The sequence below is a fragment of the Tetrao urogallus genome (assembly GCF_951394365.1).
Source record: "Tetrao urogallus genome assembly, chromosome: 22".
Taxonomy (NCBI): domain Eukaryota; kingdom Metazoa; phylum Chordata; class Aves; order Galliformes; family Phasianidae; genus Tetrao; species Tetrao urogallus.
The window spans coordinates 5,120,414-5,148,089 of NC_136835.1; the positions used below are offsets into that span (position 1 = coordinate 5,120,414).

A 27,676-nucleotide genomic window follows, 5' to 3' on the forward strand; every position below is an offset into this window, starting at 1 on the left:
TCACTCGTGTTCTGCTGAGAAAGTTCTTGGTTTAGTGATGTGCACTTCACTGCCCCCGTTTCCATTGGTGGTTGTAGTGATTATGTACTGGGTTGTTTGCTGCTGATTACTTGTTTGAGACTCCAGAGTATCAGTGTGGGTTGGTGGCTGGGAAACACCAACCTGTACCTCACTGGAGAGTGAGGAATTCTGTTTGACATCCAGATCAGGTTGACCTTCGGATATCACATAGTGAGTCTGCAAGAAGAACACAGGAAGTCAATCATTTTGTCTTCTATATTTTCTGTTCTGATTATTTCTAAACTTCCTGCTGCTATGCTGAATGACATTTTGGCATAAATAAGGAATCTTGAAGTTGAAGATGTCCTGCTTTTAAATGTAGCTATCAGACCAGTGTAACAAAACACTCTTGTTGGGGTATTTTGGACTATTTGGGTCCATTAACAGTTAAACTATTTATACAGTTAACTCAGCACTAGAAATTAAGATAGCAATTTATAACTATTCTGAAAGTTTCGTGCATTTCACGTGTGTTGAGCTGAAGTTTTACTTACAGTGTCCAATGTCAGTGCAGTACAACTGCTGCAACTCCTCATGTGGGACTGCTTATTACATGAGCACTCAGTTAACCTCTACAGGCTTTAAGCTTGACATTATTCTAGATTTAAAGAAGCCTTTTTTTTTTTTTTTCCTTACCTGAGTAACTGCTTTCACTTGCCCTGTGTTGACAGTGGTGACAGGTGTACCTACAGCTGTCTCTGTGATGACATACTGGCCTTGAGGGATGGTCATCATCTGGATCTCAGATGCTAAAAGATTGAAGCCAGAGAATCAAGGTCTGCAAACTCAAAGACCACCTTGAAAGATGATTATGCCTTGCATCATTAACAATAATAGCTATTGAGGATTTGGTGTTTCATGAATATAACTGACATCCTGTTATCCTCCAAGAAATTATAAAATTACCATCCTAGCTGCAAGGATGTAAAAAAAAAAAAAAAAAAAAATCGTTTCACATCATCTCCACCTTCTTGATTTTTTTCCAAGGATCCACTCAAGTTTGAACAATCCTTGGACTAAAGGAATCCAGTTTGCCTGACCAGACCACGTACCAGATAATTATAGACCTACAATAATAAAAGCTAACACAATCACTTTCATTTAAGGTAATACTTAAGATTGACAAGTTCTGAAAACATTCCATTTGTTGGCCAGTAAAACTAGAAAACAGTAGCCTCACATGCTAGCCAAACTTCTAGCTACTGCTGACACTTACAATAACTCCGAAATGAGTTCCACGTGCTGGGCAGATATGTGTGCTGAACTGAAGATCCTTGCTGCTGCTGGAGGGCTTGGTTTTGTGTAGATGCAGCTGTCTGCATCTGCGAGGGGCTGAGTTCCTGCTGTGACTGTTGTGAGGAGGGACTCAGAGGCTGACCCCCAACCTAGGAAAAAAAAAGCAGCAAGCAGGCTAAGGATTGCATACTCCTGCTCATTATCAACATAGCCTCCTTTAGTAAGAGAGGAAAATTGAGGTTTCAACAGCACACTGAGCACAAGAAGTACAAAGCTTTCCTCCACCTCCCCCCCAGCTTACATCTCTCCATGATCAATATTCAGAGACTAGTAAAGACAGATGGCTTCCCAAAGTTTACACAGGGCCTGAGGAAATGGCACAGCTCAGAGAGGTTGACTGGATATTAAGGAAAGGTTGTTCACTGAGCTGGCAGTCTGGAACAGGCTCCGCATGGAAGAAATCATAGCACCAAGCCTACTCCATTTTGAAGAAACATTTGGACAATGCTGTCACACATGGTTTAATTTTTAGGTAGCCCATCAGTTGGACTCATTGATCCTCTGATTCCAAGATAAAAAGTCTGGCAGAGGACTTAGACAAGAGGCTAAAAGTTATTCCAGAGCATGAAGAACTGTACTTCAAATATTTGAAGAATGCCAATTTTCATTTATATCTTTCAAGTGGTTGCCTCTATTTAATCAGGAATAGCTGTGAACTCACTTATTTCTGGCCATTTATCTCTACCCTCTGTACATTCTGAAAACACAACTAAGCCCTAGAGATTACGACGATCTCAAAGATGTTTATATAGCAATTCTTCCACGTGCAGTCCTTTAACTGATGTACAAAATGATTCCTGTGATTCAGGATAGTAATATGCCATCTGTGCAGAGAAGAGTGAAATACCTGCGATGCTGACTGAGCTGTGGGTGATGGCTCTGCCACCTGGATGTGCTGCACCTGGATGGCGTGCTGGGTGTACGTCTGGGGGTCATGAAGCTGTCCAACGTCCACTGTGGAGTGCTGAGACTGGTGAGGTGAGGTAGCCTAGAAAGAAAACCAAAGCAGAGGTATATATTCAAGTTCTCTGCAGAAGCAGCCAAGAACTTTCCTCGCTTTGTTTTCAACTGTTCCCTAACAAATCTCCCAGTACCGCAGCCCCAAGGAAGTGCAGGCTTCCTATGAGAGGGTCAAAAAGCATACAGAGCCTCCCAGCAGGTTACACACCTGGGCCACTTGAACAACCTGCAGTTGAATGTGCTGAGGCTGCTGCAAGCCAGTTGTGGACTGAGACACAGGGATGTACTGGATTCGCTGGTAGTCCCCCTGGGGAGTTCGGTAGTCCGTTGTGAGGGTCTGGGACAGCTCTGTCATTGCTTGTGTCAGCAAGTCTGTTGTCTGAGCAGTAGAGAGAGACACAAAATCATCCATAGTGCCTACAGGACTGAACACCTTTGCAGGGCGTAGTTCTTTCACTGCACTGAACCCAACATCTACACCACTGAGCCCAGCCATTGCTTTACAAGAGCTAAACCCAGCTAGGCTGATGGGTCACAAGCTGTCACCAAGGATCATCCACTATCTAAATGCTAGTCAGAATCACTCAAAGTCCACAATCTTTAAATTATTATATGTGATTTTCTGACTTAATACTTCTTTTGTTTGGAAACTTTGTCTACTTTTTCTAAGTGCAGGATTTCTGCTAGTAAATAGAGCATTGTTTTCTTAAATATACTCCATCTTTCCTCCTCATCTGCCAGAATGATACTTCTCTTGACAACTGCATTTCTGAAATCCATTAGAAAATGTAATGAGTGAATCTCCCTATTTCCAAGCAAAACAGTCTCTTATCCAGATTCAAATAAAGGTTACTGATGGAAGGTTTTTAGAAGCTTTGCAGCACCCCAGCATCACCAAAGGACAGAAGACTGATTTTCTAGCCTCAGCTTTCACTTCTGTAGCAGCTAATGCATTAACACCGGAGAGATCAACCAGCAGAGGTGATTACCACTCAGTACTGCACTGTCTAAAGGATTTCAGGAAAACCTTGATTCCTCTGAATGGAGTTTGATCCAGCCCTCTGTCTATTGTTGTTAAACATATCCTTACAATCCTCAGCATCTCAGGAGAACAGACTCTGAAAAATCCACGAGACATGGATTCCTGAATAAATCAGGCATCTTTGCAAGTATTACGTAAAGTCAGTGGCACATGTCTGAAGGAAATGGAATAGAGGAAAAGGTAAATCCTTACAGCTCCAGGAAGAAATACACAACTCCTGGTCCAGCAAAAATACAGCACAGATCCAAGAACAGAAATGACCTCCAGTGGTGTCCTAACACATGTTTTAAAGCGATGCCTGCCAGAAATACTAAGAAACACTAAGCCTGCTACCAGAGGGCTCCTCTCCTGTTTGTTTCCCTCCAGTGATCTGATTGAACGTCTTGAATCCTTACCACAACGGTCTCTCCAGTAGTGCTGTCAGTGGTGAGGACTGCAGGAGTGGAACTGATGACAGCTGTTGCCAGGGGGGCATGGATAGCATTAGGGAGCTGAGCAAACTCTGGGTGCTTCTTGCGAATGTGCTGCACCATCTTCGTCTGCAGAGAGATGCAAAAGAGCACTAGAAAAATGGCCAGGCTTAAGGTCAGCTGAACTCTAACACGTGTGGACTGCAACATATAGGTTTCTCTCAGTATGACAGCATTAGGATTAGCACCACGGGATTTTCTGGTCAGCAAGAAGGGAAATAAGATCACAAAATCTCTTCTGATTAGAGCCACCTGATACAAAACATCAAACATCAGAATCCATAAGCTTTTTACCTCAGTGCAGCTAAACATTTGGGGCACCTTCTCCAAAGGCCACCTTTTCTTTGAATTTTGTTCCTCTATCCCTCTTCCCTTGCAAGTAAACAAGCTATCAGTTTCCAAACTTCTCTGTAACCACACACTGATAACACATCTCTTCTTTCAAGCTCATCCCCCCCATGTTGCCATAAAACCAGCAGGCTGCACCTACCTTGTCAGCATGCAGCATGAAAGTAGCACTCTAGCTCAGAATAAAAGAGCTCTACATGCAAAAGCCACAGTGAAAGAGCATCACTATGAAAAGAAGCTGTCCTTTGAGGCTATGAGATGCCCCCATACCTTACTGCTGTACTGTTTGGAACAATGAGGACAGCAGACTGGAGGGGTGGCTATAGTGCCTGTCAGCTGGGTGTGGGTGCTCAGCATGGGATCTGGCTCTCCTGGGCCTGCGGGGCGCAGTTTCCTGATGCTTGGAGGTAGCTCAGCACCAGGGTGGTTCTTCAGGATATGAGCTTTGCGTTTGCTGGCACTCTTGTACACCTGAAGGGTAATGATTGGAGTTACATCATTTTAATTTCAAATGGAAGCACAGAAATCTGGTATCACTTCTCTTCACCTGGAACGTCTCCATGTTGTTTTAGACAGTGTTTAGCTATAACTCTAAACAAGTACAACGTAATGAATAGATAGAGATGCACATTCTAGCATTTAATCAGTCTGCAAGAGCAACTACTGTATAGAACATAGAAGCTATTTGAGAACATGATCAGTGTAAAACAAAGCATCAAATCAGGATGGGAAATGAAGAGGAAAATCATCTTTGGCTTGTACTTAAAAGGACAAACATCAGGGAAGCCAACAATCACCAAACTTCTACATGGCCCAGTGTTAATTTATCGTGAAGGTTGATGTCTCCATTCTTGCATGAGGCATCAAACAGCTTTAATAACCTCAACTAACCACAGCCATTTTTTTACTTCTGAGGCATGAACAAATATGGTATAGTATTGTTTAAACACTATCATTTTTCTCCCCTCTTTAAACAAAGGAAAAGAGACATGGCTAAGGCACGTACCAAGGGTAAGAACAGTCAGTCAAAATGCATTTTCTGGTACATAAAGGCCCACATACACAAAAAGCAAAAGGCCAGAGAGCAAGGACAGGAACTCAAGTGCAGAAGAACCTTCAGGCTCTAAGAACACTGGGAATTACTGACATGTGACCAAGCAGCTTAAAATAAAAGGGAGATTGGGATTTTTAGAACTTTTAGAAGCAATAGGAAAACCAGAAGAAATTCTGAAATTATAGCTAAGTAGGATACTTAGTCCTGTATTGCAAAGAGTGACACAGGACTCTGGATGGGTCGCTGCATGCTGAATCTTTTAAGTCTTACCAACTCCAAACACAGCAGAAAAGAATAACTGCAATTTTCAGCTAGTATTCAGACTCCCTGGCCTAAATTCATTTCATCTCAATTTCTTTTGGTCAGTGCCTGCTGGCAAGCCCCTCCAAAACACTGCAAGCCCTGCCAGATGTTTTTGTGCAGAGACAAATTGCTTGTACACAAGCCCAGGACTGAGCTACATTCTGAGGGTCATTTCCTTACCTACCTTATCACAGTACTGACAGAAATAATCTCTGTTGGGTTTGATGATGGGCAACGTGAGCTCTGGCACCTCTTCTATTTTCATGTCTGGATGTCTCTTTGATAAATGATTCACCTTAGGAGAAAGAAACAGAAGAACAAGAGAGCACATTACAACTGGAAGCTAAGCAATTGCTTTTTGTCCTAAACATGGTAAGTGCCAAACCAAAACTGTGGTATTAGCCAGCAGCACCAGAAGCATTTACTACTGCAAAGGCTACTGTGTATTCCGTCAGTTGCAAGGTAAACACGGCCTTGCTGTCCTCATAGCTTCCCTCATGAAAATACAATGGGAAGGGTTAAAATAACTTGTCAGAAGTCTTGGGTAGCTGAGAACAAGCTGATATAAAGGATCTCTGCCAGGAGAGATCACAACCCTCAAAACATGAAAGAAGCAGCCTTATTTGCTAGCATCCTTCCACAGGGCCAGTTACAGTGCTTGGCCAGCAGAGGCCCCTCCGAGGAGCAAGAGAAAAACACGTAAGCATGATAAAAGCTGAACAATCACTAAGGCTCAACCAACACTGCACGACACTGAGATGCTGGAGACAAGCAGACATGCGAGACAGGCAATGAAATACACAAATGCATTTTGCTGAACAGAGAAGATGTCAGGTTTAAAGAAGGAGCCCAACTTCAAATCAACAACAAGATGATGCTGGTTTCACAGCATCGCTGTGTTCCAGAGATGGGAATTCTACCCTTATTCCTTAGCTAAGATGTGAGAAGTGGGGCTGGATCACGTGGATGCTCACCAACATCCCCCTGCGGCGGAAGCCCATCATGCACAGCCGGCACTTGAACATGAAGCTCTCGTAGTCAGTGGAAGCGATGCGAGGCTTGAAAGTTTTTGAGCGGCTGATTCGGTCGGCTTTCTTGGCCTCCCTCTCTGGGTTGTGCATCCTCTGCATGTGCTCTCGCAATTTGTCTTTCCTCTACACCAGGGAATAACAGTAACAACAGCAATAACAACATCAGTAATGCTTACTGCCATACTATTTGCTACAGATAGGAACCACAATGTAAGTTGTTCAGACACCTCTTTGGCTTTTTCTCTTCACTGCTGCTGTGAAATAGAGGTGCATGCTCAGCAGTGGACTAGAAAGAACTCTTTGAGCTTAGGCTGACTGTTCAAAAGCTGAGGTTACTCAGCCACAAAAAGCAAAGTCAAACTAATGCTAAGTTAGTGGCTTCAATAGAAGTGAACCCCTCCAACCTGGCTTTTCTCTGAATTCATCTAAAATTGACTCTATGTGACTAGAAGATTACATCACTTCATGCTCTCCAGCAATGCTGACTTCAAGCCCCACAGTGGTGCTGAGCCTGTCCCAGTGTTATTCAGCCCCTTTGGGCACGCACTGTTCAGAATGTGCTTCTTCACCCCAAAGTGCTTTCCAATCCCCCCAGTATCTCATGGGAATCTAGACTGCAGCCATCACCCTTTACCTGGCTCAGTCTGCTCTGCCTGTTCTGAAGAAATCTACTAAGACATCTGGATGCCATGTGCTGACAAGATGCATTCCACGGACACGCACACCTCAGCCAGAAATATTACCAATCCATTGGTGTATCAGAAAGAAACTTTCCTAACTAAACTGCCAGAAGTACACAACACGAGCACTTAGCAACTGAGCTGTTTAACGAGACGTTTCTTAATGAGCAGATGAAACTGCCTTAGAAATTAACTGATTAGAGACAAGATGTGAAACATGAGGCACCCTATTACAGCAGAGTTTGCTGGGTTGGATCTCATCCCTTTTCTAGCAGAAGCAAACTCTCACACCACGCAAAGCAGTGCTTGCAGCTTACACGCATCCATTCCTCCCTCCTCAGAGGACGACCTTATCTGCTCAAAGGGAGATAAAGAACACTGACTTCCACTTGTATCAGGAGTGATCCAGTGAGGAATCACCTTACCTTGAACTGCTTGCCACACGTGGAGCACAGGAAGTCTTTGCGGTCCGAGTGCCGCAACATGTGGAGCCGCAGCTTGTCGGGGCGGCAGAAAGCCTTGTCACACTCTGTGCACTGATAAATCTTTTCCGAATGGAAACTGCGGACGTGTTTCTTGACCTGGAATTGCAGATGACAGAATAGTGGAATTTATTCAAATAAAGATTTGTGTGGTAAAACAGTCTCAGAAATTCTTAGCGAAAAAAAAAAGTTTTTAGTCTCTGGCTTAAAAATAAATTCATCTTAACAGCTGATATCTTGGTGACACTTTCTGTAACAGCAATTGCTTTCGCCTACTTTGGGACCAGCCTTCACTTCCTAAAGCATTCTGTGTTTCGAGGCTTTTCTTTCAGAAAATATTAATGAGGTTTCACATTTGAAATCCAAGCACCAGAAAAAAGAATCATAGAATCACCAAGGTTGGAAAAGACCTAAAAGCTCATCCAGTCCAACCGTTCACCTATTCCCAATAGCTCCCACTAAACCACGTCCCTCAACACAACATCCAGCCTTTCCTTGAACACCCCCAGGCTCGGTGACTCCACCACCTCCCTGGGCATCCATTGCAGTGCCTGACCACCCTTTCTGAAAAGTAATACTTCCTCATGTCCAGCCTGAATCTCCCCTGCCGTAGCTTGAAGCCATTCCCTCTGGTCCTATCACTGATGACACGAGAGAAGAGGCCGACCCCCAGCTCACTACAGCCTCCCTTCAGGAAGTTATAGAGAGCAATGAGGTCTCCCCTGAGCCTCCTCTTCTCCAGGCTGAACATTCCCAGCTCCTTCAGCCTCTCCTCATATGGCCTGTGTTCCAGACCCCTCACCAGCTTTGTTGCCCTCCTTTGAACACGTTCCAGGGCCTCAATATCTTTCTTGCAGTGAGAAAAACAGTGAGTGCAAGAGATCTGGCAGGTGGGGCTTTAAATCAGTACAACATCTCACCTGGATGAAGTCTGGAAAGCGCTTTTTGCAGGTAGGACAGGTGAAATAGCCATCAATGATATGAATGGCCACGTGATCTTTGAGTAAATCCAACCGGTCAAAGGACTCGGGACAGAAAATGCAGGAATATGTTTTCTGGTCCATGTGGAACTTCATGTGGCTCTCAAGAGAACCGCTGTTGATAAAGCCCTTGTTGCAAATGTCACAAGTCAAAGGGCAGCTCCCTTCCCGGCCGTGGAACCTCAGATGCTGATCCAGTTTGTCCTTTTCCCGGAACGCCTTCCCACACTGGAGGCATTTGAATGGGCGGAAGGATTTCCTTATGAACAGGTGCTGAAGAGCTGCATTCTGAAAGAAACACAGAGTCCATTAGCTGTTGCTGGATACTGACCTCACAGACCGTTTCCAAGATCAAAAACTATAGATCAGTGAACCTGAACTTCAAAAGACGCTCTGGTCACACAGACAGTCTGCATTTTACAGAAGTGGATGCTGTGATGGATAGAAGGGAAATACCTGCAACTACACACTGAGTTAAGAAAGCAGAATGGAGAAGTTCCCCCTCCTGTCCACATCTCCATCTTTAGCATGGCATCCTTCTGTAAAATAGAGCTAAATCCCCCTCCAAAGAAGAGACCTGGGTACAAGAAGAGAGCTGTAGTTCCAACTTATGTTTCAGGATTGGGCCATGCAGTCAGCCCCACGCTGTCTATCCCTCCATCTGTCATGCAGGAGCAGGGCTGATGCAACTGCACTGCCCTGTACAAAAATCCACTTCTGTGAAGATCAGAGGTGTGCAGCAGTGGTTTAGCATTGCCTGGAAAACTTCTGGTGGAGTGCATTTTTAAGAGATGCTGACCCTTTTTACTGTTATGAAGAACAGAGTTTCAGAATACTACAGCAGGGGCAGAATGGCAGTTTTATAAGCATAGTAAGAACTTGAAAGCAATTTGTTCATCTTTGCCATTTAGCACGTATCACATCTGAGAGACTGAAAGTGAAGAAGCTAAAAACCCACGAAGGCTCTAAATCAAGAGAAACTCCCTCAAATTCTGTTGTCTGCTCCAAGGGAAGCAGACTAAACACAGTCAAACCTGAAACTGCTTTTCTTGGTATTGAAAGAAACTAGGAACACTGAACTGAGCAAGAGTGGCACAGATTTTTATTTAAGATTTAATATCCTAAATTGCTGTTCTTTTCTTCCACTTTTCCATATAGTTTTGCCTTAACTACAAGGATGTGCTGATAAGTCAAACAGTTTAAGACGTGCTACAAGTTCTCAACTCCACTGCTAACATACGTTGCTATTTGTACCTCAAACAACCTGACTACTAAGACAGCAGGCCAGGCTATTCTACATCTAAGTCAGCACAGTCCTGGAAGCAGTAAAGTATGGAAATCTTTTCAGATAACTCTTCATTCTGGATGTCAGTTGCTTAAAGGACAACTATGTAACTGTAACTGATGATGTGGAAATCAAGAGACACTAAACAGAAGCTGGGCAAAACAACATAGAACGCAATGTTGTTATGTACCATCTGATCAGATACAGAAAAAACTCAAAAAAATAAACCTACCTGCAGCTCCAGCTGAGCAGGCAGCATTAAGGGAGAGAAAAATACTTATGTTATGCAATGGACCTGAAAACAGAAGTCTTGACTTCTGTGTTCACACTTTCTGTGGGCCTCAATGGGGGCCAGCACTTCAGACTGCTTTTTCTTTCCCCCTTTACTTCTGCTGAGTTTTTTGCCTTCGGAAACACTAAATAGATCTTCAATGTTTCACTTGTAAACAACAACTGCCCAGGAGGATTTAAAGGATCAAAATAAAAAGCACAGATAACCCTGAAAGTATATTGTGACTTCTCATATTTTCTTAGATTCAGAGTTAATAATGATGTAATGTAACTGTGGAGCCACAGAGAGAATGAAATACCTCTGGCAAAAGGGAATAATTAGGGCAGAACGACAAGCAGGCAAGGATTGATATGGTGGAAAGTTGAGGAACAGTGACATTTTGAGCCTCACCTCGTACTCATCGTTACAGAACTTAGCACCTTCCTTCCTTCAGCACAAAGGAAATGACTGTGCTTTCCTAATCATATCCCTGTCATGCCACTTGCTTCCTCTGGGTAAACAGTCACCCCATGAAGGGCACGTTAGGATCAGGTCTGTACATGAAAAAAGGCCGTTTGGAAGTGCATGTGTTTCTGAGATCAGTCCATAATCACTCTGGACAACAGAACTAAATTGAAATTATTAAAAAATTCCTTTTAGCTGAAGACAGTGTACTTTATTTCACTGGAAGAATAGGGTGGCTATATCCTTTCAATAGTAACTAACAGACTTCCATATTTAAAGTCAAACTCCACAGGCTTCAAAGCAGAGGATGAAAAATGAACTAATTCCATCAGGACTTGAACCTGGGGCACCAGAGTTCAATACTACAGCTGGAATGAAAATACACGCAGAACATCCCTGCCTCAAACCTCAGAAAAGCTGAGGTGAGTCACAAGAGATTGCTGGCTTTGAAAATGCAACCTCACGTGAGTAATAAGGAAGAACTACAGCAGTACAGGTTTCCAGATGGTAATCAGCTGTCAAGGCTTCCTACCTATTCTCTGGAAATGAATTACATGCTATACTCTCAAAACCCAGTATTTACTTGTTGATAATACTGAGGACATGCTACTGTGCATGCTGAGAACAGCTGAATGGAAGGAGCACTCACAGGGTACTGAACTCAACACAATTCTTCAGTTGTTAAAAGGTAATGGCAGCTAGTCTTCTGTTGTCTCAGCCTGATGCAATGAGAAGTGCTACACAACCAGTGTGCCATTCTGCCAATGCCTCTCTCTTGAAACCTCACCAGGACTCTGCTAAACAAGCTGTTTCATTTGTAGATTTGGTGATACAAACACACCACTGAGGATCAAACCACCACTGCACACCTCTTTTTGTGATCTGCTTGTGATAAACGTTCAGAGGATGAACACCAAGCAGCAAGACATAAGTAACTTCTGAATTTCTTTCCCTTTCCTCTCGCATTCACTGTTTAACAAAACCTTAAATTAACATCACAGCCAAACTCCTCCTTCCAGATATGCTGCTGTACTTATGGGGTAACACAACCATCGTTTGCATGCATATCACTGTAAACTGAGACACAAATCTGGCTCAACATCTTCCTATACTGAACTGTTACTCAACTCTTTCCTAATCTTCTCATCCCCTAAAAACTATGCCTTACCAAATTGCAGCTGTTCCCTTCTGTAATCAAAATTTTACACATGGAAGAGAAAGATGTTTAGCTAAATAAACCAATCTCACAGTTACATGGCTTGAAGGATTATTTGCTTGAATCATTTCCCTCCCACACACAATAGAGAAAAAAAACAGCTCACTCAGCTGACACAGCTCAGGTTCAAAGCATTTGCTGTTGGTACACAAAGCTCTTAGCACAGGTTTTAATCTCACAAAGGCAGACAGGTTTTCTACCCCAAGAAAGGATTTTATCACTATCATCAACTAAGCAGATTTGAACTGAGGTTGTGATTTCTCTTTAGCAACTATTTGCAAGGCAAGAGTTCTGAGAGACACAGATGGTGCTGTGAATAAGCCAGTCTGTGCCACAGCACAGATCCAGCCGGCTGTTGGAAGCACTCCTGCTTGCCAGCTTGGATGGACTGTGCTTGTGTGAAAGAATTACTGTGCTGGAATTGAATCAGCTCCAATTGGTGACCAGTTCTCCATCGCATCTCATGAGATACTCGTTCTTTACATGAGATTTGTCTTCCTCTCAGAAGGAAAATTTGCTAGGAATGAGATGCTTTAATCAGGACTTGGAAATGGATACTGCAGTGGGAGAAAGGGACCAGCTGCTCCTTTCAGGCAGGTCCAGCATTCTCTGGGTTACAGCACATGGAGAGGGTGAGAGAAAACATGAGCCACCATTGTCTTTGCTCACCCTGATACGCTTTGCTCTCCTCATGTCATCTGCAGTCATGGTGCTCTGCGCAGGCGCCGCGCTCTCGTCGTGCTGGGGCTGGATCTGCAGTGGGTGGCTTTCTGACTGCTGCTCCAGTGTCGGCTGTGTCTCTGATGGCACTGGAGTCTGTTCCTGCTGCTCCAGCCCATTCAGTGTTGCTTGTCTGGCCTCATCAAACTGCCCCTTGCTGGAAAAATGCAGCAAGTCCTGAAATCGCAAACCATACAGCCAGTGATTATTCCCCCCACCCACTGAAAAATGCTTTGATATCACTCAGCAGACAACCAGATTTCTACATATTTCATTGTAAGCTATAAACAAGTGTCCACACTGCTCTACTCCAATATGTTTCAGTGATAATCTCAGCAGTTCTCCACCTACAGCAGCAACATTCAGAGCACTGAGGAAGCAGCACTGCCAGAACGTAACACTTTTTGCCATATCATCATCCACATCTGACTGGACACAGGATCAAAATAACCCAGCTGTTAACAGCCAAGCAAACTTCTGCACTACAGACCTCATCACTGCTTGAACCAAAGATATGTAGGCTGACCTGTAAGAAATTTTAAGACCAAAGTCTGTAGCACAGATCAGACCTCCAGGAAAAGCAGGGAATCTCTGTCTCATTGAAACTGTTGTCACTTCGAATCATTATCAGGCATTGATATGCAGGCTCCCCTTTCTAGCAAACTAGCTGGAATGACGAACTGAAGAGTGATAAATGAGATCATTACACTGTGCACGGTGTGTTTTACTATCCAGTTTCCAAGTTCTGCACTCTCATCTATCCAGCTGCATATATTACTTGTATTTATCACACAAAGATATTCTCTTCCATTTTAGCATGACTATAAAAGAAAAGGGAGGGTGTTGGGAACAGGAAATACATGCTACAATCCACATTTGTTTTCCTCATGAAGTCCAGTAACTCCTTTTGGACAGAAACCTCCAGTATGAGGAGAAAAAACCCATGGATCCTTACATGTAATCACTTATAATGCAACTAAGGAACTTAAAATCTCAAACTATGAAGAAAAACATCAAGAGTGCAACAGCTCAGGGCTGATACTGTTCAAACATAAATGGAGGAATGGGAGGAAAAAAAGCCAAAACAGCAAGATGCCAGGAGTGCAGCTGTTATAAACCATTAGTGCTTACCAGACAGACAGATTCAGTAGAACAGGATTCTATCCAAAAGGTCCCATCCTGGCCTAGGTGGCAAATTTTCACACAGCTGTCATAGAACTGTGGTCATGACACCTCAAGCCTCAAGTTCTCAGGCAGATGAACTTGTGCCTAGTCATTAGGAAGGTGGGCAGACATCCAAAGACCTGGGACACTTCCCTGCTTGACTTCAAAGACACATGTGAACTAAATCTGGGCCATACTCCCAGGCTGGGAGGATGTGAGCCACCACCAGCCCAGAGCCACTCAGACAAATTAGCACAGGATTGTGCCCAGTGAGTCTTGACTCTCTGAAGAGCTGGGACTTGGAGCTGGCTCAATTTGCAAAGAGAGTGGCATCATCTCAAACTATGCATATAATGCAAAATTTAGGGCAGTTCTGCATGCTCAGAAAGCAAATAGCAGGAGTTCAGAGGCCATGTATGCCTTCCTCCCTTTGAATCAGCAATGAACTGTAACCAAGTGAGATGCCAGAAGAAAATTACCACTCCAGACACCAGCTTTCAGCCAAGCAACGAAACTGAGCCACTGATTTCTTGTGACACCTTCATAAAAGGGTCTTATGTTAACCCTATGCCCAGTCAGCATTAGACAGAATTAACATTTAATTTATATCAATGTATCACATTAGGTTCCTGCAGAATATAACTAACAGCCACAAGCAAAATAATTTTGCAGTAAGTAGGCCGACAGAAGGACCTTTTGTTAATATTAAAACATCATAAAGAATCATAGCTCTACCTGATTTAATTCCACCAGCAACAGTTATAAGAGCAGGCTCTGACCTCATGTTCCAGAAAGGACAAATGTGAACCTAAATTCCCATTACAGTTTTACTGTCTAAACTACTTCTGTGATGCTGCTAAACAGCTGCAGTAGCCTATCTCACTGCTACAAGATTTGGGATTAAAGTTGCTGCAGAAATGCAAGCAATTTTACAGACTTTATAGAACAGAAGTGACGTGCTCCCCCAGCAAAGACTCACACCCAGAAACATCACAATTTACTTGGGTATAAAGCAGGAGCAAGCCTTCAGTTTACACTGATGCCCTAAATCCTTCCAGTTAAACATTTACATCCCATGTGGTATCTTGTTTTCCTCCTCCCCATCCCTCAAATATACCTGTGTTCCTTCTTCACACTTCTCTCCATTTTCAATGGTTACTTCCATACGCATGAATTTGGGAGGGCGTCCCGGGCGCCTGCCTGGTCCAAACCTTCTTTTTCCTCGCCCACGACCTCTTCCTCTGGCTCTGCAGAGCACAATGCTTCAAGTTAGAGACAAGAGATGGATTTGGCATCTTCACTCATTTAATGCATTCTTACTTAGTATCAACAGCCTGCAATGAAGAACAAAATCTGAAGAAACTCTGTCACCAAAAACCATAAGCAGGTACCAACCAGTGCTCTTATGCTGCACTCTGAGAAATCACAGTACAGAATACATTATAATTTTCTTTGATAATTTTGGGACTGAGAGGACTACTGGCTTCCAGCAAGTGCTCAGCCATGGCAACTCTTCTTCTGGCATCCCAGGGTACAGAGTGCTGGGAAGTAACTGTACCAGCAATCCAATTTAAAGCCTGAAGCCATAACATCCCTCCCCAAAAAAGCACTCAGACACTAAACTGAAGGGAACAACTCTGTGTCAAAACAAAACAAAAAAATACAGCCGCTTAACAAATTTCAGGAACAACAAGGCACCAATGTCTACTGTTCCCTGAAGGATGGGTCTAGATTGAGTTTATAATAGGTCAGGATAACTATCTTTCCACCTCAGTGGAGAGGCAAAGCACTAGATGCCTCATTCTTTGAGCTCTGTATCTGGATACACAGAAAAGGATCAGCATTTCACTTCTGCCATACAAAAATATTGCAGTTTAAGTCATTGTTTAAAACAAAACAAAAAAAACTTCACCATCTTCCCTGAAGGATTTATTTTCCTTCAGCTCCTTCTGTGGCAAAACCTCGTAAGCCGGTCAGCTTTCTGGTGCTGTATTTTCACCTTCTTGGTGCTGAGCCATTCTCTCCTGAATACCCAAGTTGGTTACTAATACCTGCAGAAATCAACTCCGCAAACCTTGAAGAGCAACAACATTATACAGGGACAAAGCTAAAGCTTTCAGTACCTGCTGAAGAAGTCCAGCTTCTCATCATGGGAGTTGAGGTGCTGCTGAAGCTGCTCGGAGCTCATGAAACGACGGTTGCACTCGTAACACGGCCAGTTCTTCTCTTGCTCTCTGAGAACTGTGTTCCATTGGAAAGGTCAGTAACAGCATTTCAGACACTATCAATTAAATGCCTCATTTTTTTTTCCCCAAGCACTTCTATCCTGGGCTGTATTTCTCCACTCAAGTGGAGACAGACTGCAGAACACCCAGCACAGCCCCACACAACATTGCTTTTAGCAATCCCCTCTGCCCTGTGACACAACTGCAGCTCCTTGTAGAAAGACAAGGTCACTGGGGAAAATTCACATGAATTAGGTACCCAAAAGAGCACCTACAGCACTGTGTGGCTAGGTGCAGTCAACAGAAGTCTCTTCAACCTGAAGCAGGAGCATACAGGTTCATTTCTCAAGTACAGAAAGACTTCTTTCCAGCAGCTTATAGGCCCCATACTCAAAACCAAGTTTGTCACCCAACCAGCATCACTGCACAAACAGAAGGCAGAAAAGCCCAAGTTACCCTTGCGTTCCTCCTCAGATATGTCGTGGATCTTCTGGTTCACAAACTCTGCGTAAGAGGCAGCGTACCACACCTTGAGTGGGAAATACAAGGGAACAAAATGCTTCCTTACATGGAAAAGAACCAAGAGGAATTCATTTGAAAAATGTTTTCTATGCAATACGCTCACTTTATTCGCCTCGACCTTAATTCCTTTTTCTCCTTTCGTCCCTGCTAATAAAGCTGTTGAGCTTAATATACCTCCACGGATGAATAGAAGAGCTTAGCTCAGAAAGCATGTCCACGTAATGTTAAGGTACAGCCTCCTCATACAAATGTGAATCTCACACCTGGCTACCACTATTCGAAAGGAAAGGAAATTCACCTCTGCAGATCTGACTGCACAGCACTGTTATTTGGGAGGGCAGTTGTACCAAAAGGAAGAGTTCTTAACTGCAGGGATTTCCCATGTCTTTACACAGACAACAGGCAGCACAGCACGCAGAGACACAACTAAAAGTGTTTTTAGAAGCAGAAGTCAAGCAAGATGGTCCTGCCTCCCAGAACAAAGGACTGCCAGGCTGCAGCCTGCTGGGCTCACTTTTAAAGTGATTTAGGAAACCTTCAGCACAGAGCCACGTGAACGGCCAAGTTTACCAGAACCTAGAATCAGATACTTAAATTTAGCTCAAAATTCTTGTGTCACTTTTCATCTTGCTGTTTACTTAAAAAGGCTCAATTTTAAAAGATGTTCTTAAATAAGGCATGAACGGATTTCCAGCATGAAAAACCTGGGCAAGTTTTGACTGAGTCACAGGTGTTTTTGTAGCAGTGCTATGAGCAGCATTTCTAAGACCTTGGGAGACTTGCTCAGCACATACATGTTACCTGGTAGGCATCTAACTAGCTGGACAAAGGAAGAAACCTGGAGCCCCCAGACAACTCACCTGTCATTGAGCAGTGCTCAAGTTCCACACATTCATACTGATGCTCACTTGGCAAAGAAAACACTGTACAGGCTAAGTAATTTGCTGTCAATTACCCCAACGATTCTACCCCTAAAGACACTACTGACACATGAAGAAAAATGGTGCTTTCACAAGGAGGTCTGTACAGATTTAATTGAAGCCTGATTTCAAATTGATTTTAGACCAGTTGAAAAATGCAGTTTGGATACGTTTAGAATAGATTAATAAGGTACCCAGTGATTTGGTTTAAACAAATTAAAAACTGATTCCAGGGAAGGAAAAAGTTTCTGCTCTTAAAAATCAGCAACAAGCATATCAGCAGGCTTTTGGTTTAGTTAAGTGTGTTTCCAACTTCCTTCTGTTAAACTGTAAGAACTCATGTGCAACAAGAAAGCTCTGAAGAACAAACCATTTCCTGACACTAGCTTTTCCCTTGTCACCTCCCCAATTCCCCAGATGATGTTAAGAAGGGAGGCTGTCTCAGCCAGCCATGCTGCTTTGAGCTCAAAGTAATCAATACATTTTTAGAGGGAACAAAAAGTCACTCACAGAGCAGTCACAACATCCTTTATCACTTTCCACATGCAAAGTTTCAAAAGTCCCAGGAAAGCCAGGTAAAGTGAAAGACCACATTCACTTAAGCACCAGAAAACATGTCAAAGGCACATAGGACTAACTGGAAAGGGCATCCAGAACTAAAAAGAATAAGACTACTGTAATAAAAATTAGATTGCATCAGCAAAATATATGCAGTGTAAAGCATGACAGTGACAAGCAAATCATTTACATGCTCTAATTTTAAGCTTCCTCATTTTATGTCTCAGCCAAACTCATTTAAAACCCGTAAGTGGCTGACTGCCGAGTTCAGTGACATTTGATTCAGGCCACCATGTGCTTTATCACAAGAAAAAGCACTAAGAAATGCTCCAATTATTTACAGCAATCATTTCTGGCTCTTGGAGATGTGCTTATTAGGTAGCAATCGAAATCGATTCCATCAGCAGAAACTGTAAGCCCACAAATACGAGCAATGCCATACCTTGAGTTCCTGTTTGGGCTCCACGTTTTTAATGGTTGTGTAATAAATGTGGTGGCCATACTGATAAGCAACCAGGTTCTGCTCCAAGTGGTTTTGAGCTGGACGCACAAACATCATCCAGTTACAAAGAGCCTCACTAGAAAGTTCAAACCACAGGTCCTCTTGTAAATCTCTGTCTTTTCTGTCACCTTTATCAAGAGATACCTGTAATAAAAATCAGTTACACATGACTTTCCTGCAGCAGATTTGAAAGAATTCCAATTTCTAAAGAAAGTCTACTGTGACTACACAACATTTACATCAGAAAAGCAACGAGCACATAGCTGATCTCTTTGCCAATGGGGATCCAAGAACAAGCAGTACACAGGAAAATACTTAGGCACAGGTAGTGATTAGAGTCAGGCACAGAATGTGATGTACAGCTGTGACTGAGGCACAAGAAGCTGAACTTTCAGCAGCAGACACAGCAGATGTTGTCCGATGTTTCTAACTAGCACACCCACTTCTTCTATTTCAGGCCTCTCAGTGCCTCAAGCTGTTAAAAAAAACAAAACCCACTTCTTCAAATGAACTTGTGAATCTGTTACTGAACCTGTCTGTACTCCTAGTCAGACACTGACCACTGCTGTTAAGACTGTGGACCATACATCAAGCAAATACTAGAGTAACTCCTATGATCAAGCCAGTAAACATGAAATAGAAATTAGTGAAACCCAGTTTATCTCGTGCCAATAGACTTGGCAAGGAGAACGGGAGAGAAAAAAATCTCTCCTCTCCCCTACATCCTGGGGGAGGAAGAAGGGAAAGGAAGAAAAAACAAAATAAGTTACAGCATGATGCAAAATAAGGGCTGCAAAACATCCTCAGACTATTTTTATGTCTACACGTTGCTTCTGCCTACATGACAGTGATTCACAGCATTGCATACTTGGAGTCCTATACATCGTAACACCACAATGTTAGAATATTCATCATGATTACTGCCTCCTTGATAAAAGGACAGATTTGAAGCCAAAGCAAGCTGCATATTTCTGAGTTACATTCAGAAATGAAGCAACACAGGCACACATCCAGTGAAGTAGTTGATCAAGTCGCAGCCACTGATTCAAATTCACAAAAATCAAAGTTCAAATATAAACTCCTCTCCTCTCGCACACGCACACCCTTACCTTCAAATGGATGTAGCAGTCTTTGAGCTCAGTTTGTCTAACCAGGGGTCCTTCGACAGGTCCAAACTGCGTGCGTTTGGGGATACGCCTTTTGGAGAAGACTCCTCCCAGAAACCTGTCTATGTAGAGCACCAAGGGGAGGCTGGCTCTTGCCTTGGTCAGCACAGGCCGGTTTGGGATCGGATGCAAAGGTCCATGTTTTGGACACACGGAGGGATGTGCATTATTACACTCTTCACACCCTACAACACAAAGTCAGAGAGGACATGACTGTCAGACAGACACTCACACACCAGCTCAGAAGAGACAGCCTTATCACTCTGAGCATCTTCGTCTCAGGTACAGGAACATTCACTCCAATAGTCTGCCTGTCTTTTAAAAATTAGGGATTTAAAGATTAGGGAGGGTGGCCTCCCACAAAATAAAGAACTATCTCACTTTGCCTTCTATGTGACAAAGCCCAACATGAGCATACATTTCTGGATATAAAGGGCTTCAGTTATTACTGCTAAAAACACAAGAGATCTTTGACTCCATCTAGTAGAGGCCTGGTGAAAGCAAAAGAAAGAGCAGCTGAAAAGCTACATACTACTTCACATGCTTACACAGATCATTGGGATCAAATGGTCGAGGTGGATCTGGATCCCATTCATCCATGTCAGTGTCTTCCCCATCTTCATCATCTTCTTCGTCCTCGTCATCTTCCTCTTTTGTTTCCATCCTTTCCATCTGATTCTGCAGCGGTGCCAGAGGGTCAGAACCATCCACTGCCTCCATAGGAGGCAACACCTGGTTATGCACCGGTAACGATGCCTGAAGACAGAATTCAAAGAAAGCAATCACAACTGGTTCACAAGGAAAAACACTCTTACAAAAACAAGCAATGAGGGCTCCTGCTAGCCTAACCTTTCTGCTTTCTCTGGTAAGGGAAAGGAGGAAGGAAAGTGACGCTACACGATACATGAATGCTGAGTGATGCTTGAAATCCCTGCTGCTGACAGTCCCTCAGGACAGCCCTGGCAAGGCCTGACTTCAAGGAAGAAAAAGCTGAAGTCAGAAGTTCTGGATGTTCATGAAAAGTTTCAGCAATGGAGTCCAAGCTCTCTGGAAGTTACACAGAGCCTAAAGCTGTATTTCAACTTCTTTTGTACAAACTGTCAAATCCTGCACTTTGGTACATTTTTTTTTTTCCTATCATACAATCAGATGAAAACAATCCCCAGAACACATGTGTAAAAAAAAGTCAATGAGGGAGGAGATCACACCAAGCCTATTTTATTCCCTCACTATTTTAATGATTTTTTTCCTTGATTTTTCCCTACATTTTAACCAACATGCGGTGCACTGAATATCCATCTGCTACACAGGTTTCTCAGGTAGGGAGCAAGAAACACCAAACACAGTAAAGCTGTCAAGAGATTGGCAAGGACACCCAGAGGATGTTGGTCCTATGTGACAGTCAGAGTTACAACTACTGTTAACTTTGTTTCTCAAAGCAAGGATGATCTTCAGGTGCTTGCTCAAAACAAAACAACCCTCAGGTGAGGTTTCTCTGTGTATCAGATATGATCTCTCTCTTGAGAAAATAACACAACACATTCCACACTGAGATGAAGACAGTACAAATCTGTGCTAGGGTTTTCTGCATCTCCTCCCATATCACTCAGACACAGTTCATCACCTGAGACAATGAAATCAGTGTACTTTTGCATTCAAAAGAAAAGGGTGCCTGGCAACTTACTCTATCTGCTTGTTGACCCTGCTCCAGAGCCATTTGCTGGGGGGATTCAGCAACGCTGCCGAGCACAGACAGGTTGGTGGGATTCATGCTCTGAGCAGCAGCAGGCAAGAGCACAGTTACCTAAAATTATAGGCACTCATTTTAGCACTGCATCATTTCCATTTTTCACTTGTACACAGGCAGAGCCCTGCATGCAAAGCTCCCTGGAGTCCAACTCTAGGTCAAAATCTGCAGCATTTCAATGACGTTTTTGGTATGGATGACAGACTTGCATAAAGCCTAAAAAATCCAGAGACAACAGGAAAAGACAAAACCCAAACTGAAAAGCTTCTCAGCCCATGTCCCACTCCTTTAAGCAGAAGCATTACCCAGCCTGGGCTTCAAAGAGGCCAAAGCCAAGCGTGATGAGCTCTTTATTTAGCTCTTGGCAAACCACTGAACTATGGTCTTTGTCTCTTCCATTTCCAAATTTACTTTCCTCCTTCTCCATTGAAAAATGAAATGAAGAATCATCTCCTGATTTCATCTGTATTCCTTCTTCTTAAGTAAACAAGACACATTATAACAACACAAAGAGGTGTACTGACCTTGTTGGAGGTTCAAGCACTCAAAGATGGGAGAACTCCAACAATTTTATTACATTATTTGGCCACGCCATCCATTTTTTGTTCAATTTTATACCATATCTTAGTGTAGCAACAAGCGAATTAACACATTATCACACACTGTTCCCATTCGTTCTGTGATAAAGCAGAACTGAACTCTCAAGAATCACCTCTCCTGTCTTTGGTGCTCTGCTTATCTATGCAGCCACTCGTGCCAGCACACTGCATGACTTTCCATCCTTCTCTACAGCTGACATTATGTGGCTGCAAGTTCATGTCTCTGACTGTTAAACAGCTTTGATGCTAAAATTAAAGCCTCTGCCCCACTACAGAGTGCACAATAAATATCAGATAGAACTGAGAACAGTGAAGTATGCCAGCACTAAAGGAGCACACAAGAAAATTCGTAACATAAGCAGATAGTTTTAAAACTTCAAATCTAGCTTAAAGATGCATTAAAAGTAATTTATGAAACTGCTTATAAACCTACAGGAAAAAAAGAATAAAAAGACTTCAGGGAAGTGCATGAAAGCAAATAAGAAACCTCCAGGATCACAGCTGAACTGCACACTGCTGCCATGGAGGATGCCAAGGGGCAACAGAACAGCATCCTTGTACAGCAGTGCCAGCATCCAGAGGCTCATACAACCTCACGTCTGTTTGCACCACATATTAGCACTCCTCACTGCTAATCACACCTCAAACATCTCTAATTTTCATTTCCATGTAAGTTCCAAGCAATGCAAATATAGGCATTATTTTAAAAGGAAATTTTAAAGATTTTTTTTTCTTTAAGTAAAACTTTCCAAAGACAAAGATGCCTTTATTCAGGGATGTCCTACATGAAATGCTGATGTAAAAACACCTGCAAAGGTAATAACTGCCATAATGAGATTGTTCTGTTGGGACTCCTGCCAGCCTGAGAAAGGAGGGCAGTCTGAAGACACACAGACAAGAACTTCTGATGCCCTTGGTGCTCAACATATTAGAGCAGCAGCTCACAGCCTACTGTCAGAGTCACCTGCACTGCAGGTAAGTATTCCATCTCCCAGTTTCATCATCTATTTACTGGGAAAGCTTGCTGAATAAGCTTTGAGATGATCAAATAGAATTTTTTGGCTTTCTGCTGGAACAAAACTAATATGGCAAAAATATTCAAAATGACACCTTCAAAAGACAAGGAAAAAAAGCAGCTCACAGCTCTGTGGCATTCAGAGTTTCCAGTCTGTGTCTCAGTTTAGGTCTCCTTTAAACAAGAAGCTTTATTTTCAATGCACATTCAACCCTCCACTAAGACAGCCAATACACACTGTAATGACAGCATTAGCAATATGGTGATAATACACACCTATCACACCAGTGCCATTCCAGGGGCATTTCTACTCCCAGACCACTTCCTACAGACAAGCATGTCAGCCCAGGGAAATCCCCCAAAAAGAAATAAACCAACAACTGAGTTCCTTCAGGTTCCATGCTTATTTTCCAGGGAAGTTTCTGGTAGATTGAGAGCTTGGCTCAAAACCAATCTCTGCCCCTTGAAAGCTTTTAGGGGCTTCTAGGTATTTTGATCAGTCTGTATGGGGACAATTTCTAACTCAGTCATTGCAGAATGACATTAAAGTAAAGTCAGATGTATCAGCCTGCTGACTGACTTAAAGCAATACTGTTGAAAGATTTCTCACGATATCTGGGACAGTAAATTTGTATTGGTGTTGAACACGTATTAAAAAATAAATTCATGCTTTTTATTGACACTGATGCACAGAAGGGCCAAGATAACAGTCTCTCACCAACACCTGCTTTTTGTTCACCATCACTGGGAAGATGGTAAGTGACTGAAGGTTGTCACCTTGCTAATTCAGAGTAAGCTCTTTATGCTCTGTCACTGATGTTCCTTATAATTTGAAGCCCAAAGAAAACGATCTCTTCTTACCTGCTGCGTGGTGGCATCCTGCTGGACATAAGCCACTTGGGATGGATCTGTAAACAGAGTCTAGACAAAGTGAAAAAGGTTTATCAAACTGGCCTTGGGTTGATCATTCCCAACGCAAGCATCGCCCTGTCACCAAAATGCAATCCCCGTAAGAATAACTGCTTTGCTGGCTTTCAACATGCCTGTTAACACAGCAAACTCATTTTTCTTCCTCCAAGTTCAAAAGAGAGCTCTTCAAAAGAAAGCACGTGGATATCAGCACATCCTACATATGAATTTGATAGGGTGAGGATGTCTGCTTTCATTTAATAGAAGACACAACAACTCCAATATTCATATGCTAGTCCTCAAGAACAGCTCTGCTGGGAGAGCTGCTACACCAGAAGAGCAAAACTCAGAGGAACACTAAGCACTGACAGCAGCTTGCCTGCTTGCTTGGCCAACATTTGAAACACCCGAGCACACAGCAGTCTGGCTCCAGCAAACCGAAGCATGAGATGGGAAGAATTCCCTTGGTGCTTTTTGCAAGATAATGTCTCGTTACTACAGCGCATTTTTTAATTTAGACTAAGTGATAACATTCAGAGAGTTGCAGATTCTCTTGGTCATTAACTTCCTGGGAGATATCCTCTTGGTATCTTATCTCAGAACAGCCCACCACATAGGAACTGCTTTTCATATGGCTGAAAACTGCACAAGAAACAAGATCATGCCACAGAAGCCTATGCCAGTGCTGCTGGCAGTGTCACATACAGGCCCTTAGCAGCAATATTGCTCTGTTCTGTCCAAGAACATAAAGCACCCTGATGAAGCATGCCTATGTGTGTTTGTTTGTTGGATTTTTAAAGTCTATCCATGCAGAGGTACAGATGCATGCTATATTAACTCCATATAAACACACTCTGTCAGAGGGGAAAAAAAAAGCTTTGATATTCCATATAATTATGAAGAAAAATAACTGAGGCCTATGCAATCAACAACTTCTGTGAAGAGAGATTACAAAATTAGATTGAAGTCACCAGGATCCTCTGCAAAAAGGCAAGGCTGTTATTGTTACAATTAATAATTAAAACTGCACTGCGCAAACAAGGACTCTTCCAGAAGACACAGATCTCTCAGCTTTTTACCAAATACAGGCAGAGGCAGAATTTCTGGAGAGACTATTAAGCATTTTCAAAAACACTTTTGATTTAATTACCACCCCGTCCACCTTTAGTGAAACAACAAGCGTTTCATAATTCATAGCCTCAACATCCTTTGATTACCACATTTGCACATCAGACCGAAACGAACAGCATGAAGTCCCTGTTCAGCAAGGGGCAGATAAAAGCGTTAGGAGTAACTGCCTGCTATTTTCCAGTCACACCGCTCGCTGGCAGCTGGCTTTAATCTCAAACAAGCCTGTTTTATTTCCTAGATGCCATAAGGGAGGGGTGGGCTCAGAACCACACGTGCCTGCGTAGCTTCCACGGGATGGATGTAAACCAGCGTGTGCTCCGAGGTGTCCACGGAGGTGTACGAGGTGCCATCTGCTGTGTACACCACCTGCTGGGAGGGACGCTCCTGCTCCTCGCTGTACACAATCTGTGCCACCGTCCCTGCTTCTGGGACAAAGTGCACCTGGAAGAAAAACAGACCCTGGACTGAACTGGCTGCAGGTATCGGTTGTGGAGGCACCCACCACCTTATGCCCCAAATATCGAACCAGGTGTCAGGAAAACAACAGAAACCTCAGTGTATAATAAATATGTTTATAAACTCATCTGAATTACGCTAGCAGCATAGAAATCTGGATGTAATAACTACCACTGGTTCCAGGTTTTACCCTGCATTTTTACTCAAGACCTTACTGGTACACAGCATGCATTCAAACAAGTTTTGGAGCATCTCTTGAAAATTTGTAAGAGAAAACATTTGGATTTGAACTTTGAACTGTCGATTTGAACTTTCATATGGGATTTATTGGTACATAGAAATGCAATGGAAGCAGCAGCAATGACAGCAGAACAGCAAAGTCCTAGCCTGCAGCAAGTGAGGACTTGCTCAAATGCAACAGCCCCACGTATGCAGGGATCTCCAGCAGAATCCCCTCACCTCCAGTGCCAACCTTAAATGAGGGCTGGGAAGGGGTGGATCCTGGCTGCAGCCCTTCCATCACTCAGTGCATTGCATGCACCTGAGCTGCCCTGTGCTGGCCCTGCCTTCCCACCAGGTGCTCCACCCCTGCTGCAGGCTGTGCCTCAGCATTGCCACTACGTGCACTGTTTATTTTCTATCTTGCTTTCTGGATTTATGATAATTACTTCAGCTGGTTCCATAGTTGCAAGAAATTTTTCTGTTTGATAAACTGGCTAGCAGAATCTATTAACTTTGATTATTGCTTCAAGAAATAGGATTGCAGCTATCACAAGACAGCAACAGTATGTTTGTGATTGCTTCTGTGGAGCACAAACAGCATCAGTAGGCAATTCACCTGTTTAAACAGGGAAACAACTGCAAACACGAAGCAGTGACTCCAATGGCTACTAGAACAGTTACCTCCAGGGCAGTTCAAATGCAAATACATTTATTTTGACTAAACATTACCTAAAACAAGCCAGAATTACTAAGTCCAGTGGTAATAGCAACATACTTATCTGCTGACACCTTTCATATGTTGAAAACCATTTTCAGTGCACAGAAAAAAAATAGGACAGTTAGTAGGAAACCTAGCTTTGGTATCCACATCCATCACCGTGTTTTCACATAAAATAAGGCCACATCTGCAAATTTTATTTACTTCATTTCACCCTTAAGTTTGTTTCAGAAGACACCTGGCACTCCCCAGGGATGCCAAGCACTGATTCCATACAATAAATCCTTATGCAAACACTACAGTAAAAATGCATGCAGTGTTTCACGTTTGGAGAGTGCTCTGCAAATACTGATCAAACCTTTTAACTGCCACGTGCAAACAGCAGCACTGTGATCCCACTGCACGGAACACGGGTTACTGAAGGCTGCTTTTCTTTGCAAATTTCAAAGCTGGAAGTTACCAGAAAAGCCACGATTCCTTGGCTTGTGGTTCAAATGACACGCAGTGCTCCCTTCGTAACATAGTCAAAGAAATAAATCAGTCTTCTAAACATTCTCAGCTGCATTGTCTCAGGGATGGAGGGACTGGCTGCACACAGCAGAATCTGACCACATTAGTCAGTGACAATTAACATTTCTCTCTTCCCTACAACCCAGATGTCTGACTGGAAAAAATTGTATTACTTTCCTAAAAAGTCCACCCACAGTTCCAGCTGATTCAATTGATGCCAACAGAATGGGCTGCCACAGACCACATATTTTCTTAATATTCATTAATCCAAATATCCTTTCGCTTTCCCACAACCGTATATATTTATTTTTGGACACTGAATGCATACTGCTACTGGTTGGTTTCATTTCATACATTTCGAATGCCTGTGTGCTCCCTGCTGTGGTTTGCACAGCTCACTTTCTGGAATCACTACAAGCATGTTTCTATTTCCTCTCCAATACAAGCTGAGTTTCCAGATAGTTTCAAAAAAAACCAACAAAAACCAGCTGAATGGGAACATTTGCTTGCAAAGCCACTCCACTGAGCCTAATCCAGCAGAACCAGAAACCAAGGCAGAAGTCACCTGAGCAGCATTCTGGTCCTGCTCAGCAGAGTCAGGCCACACCTGAGGACTTTCTTCCTTCGAGTCCATCTCCTCCCTGCCGTG

General features: G+C 43.1%; 1 protein-coding gene across 1 annotated transcript; it reads right to left on the bottom strand.

Moving 5' to 3' along the window:
- On the bottom strand, window positions 1–27,676 carry PRDM10 (PR/SET domain 10; the record flags this gene model as incomplete). Its single annotated transcript, XM_079545914.1, has 22 exons — window positions 27,593–27,676; window positions 25,398–25,562; window positions 23,943–24,002; window positions 21,405–21,524; window positions 20,269–20,476; window positions 19,664–19,905; window positions 18,495–18,698; window positions 16,509–16,581; window positions 15,951–16,068; window positions 14,945–15,074; window positions 12,613–12,840; window positions 8,647–8,994; window positions 7,670–7,825; window positions 6,508–6,687; window positions 5,718–5,828; window positions 4,447–4,647; window positions 3,754–3,897; window positions 2,525–2,695; window positions 2,204–2,344; window positions 1,277–1,445; window positions 697–809; window positions 1–237 (listed from the first exon to the last, which is right to left on the bottom strand). The coding sequence occupies exons 1-22, from the start codon at window positions 27,659–27,661 to the stop codon at window positions 1–3; spliced, it is 3,588 nt and encodes a 1,195-aa protein (XP_079402040.1). The 5' UTR covers window positions 27,662–27,676.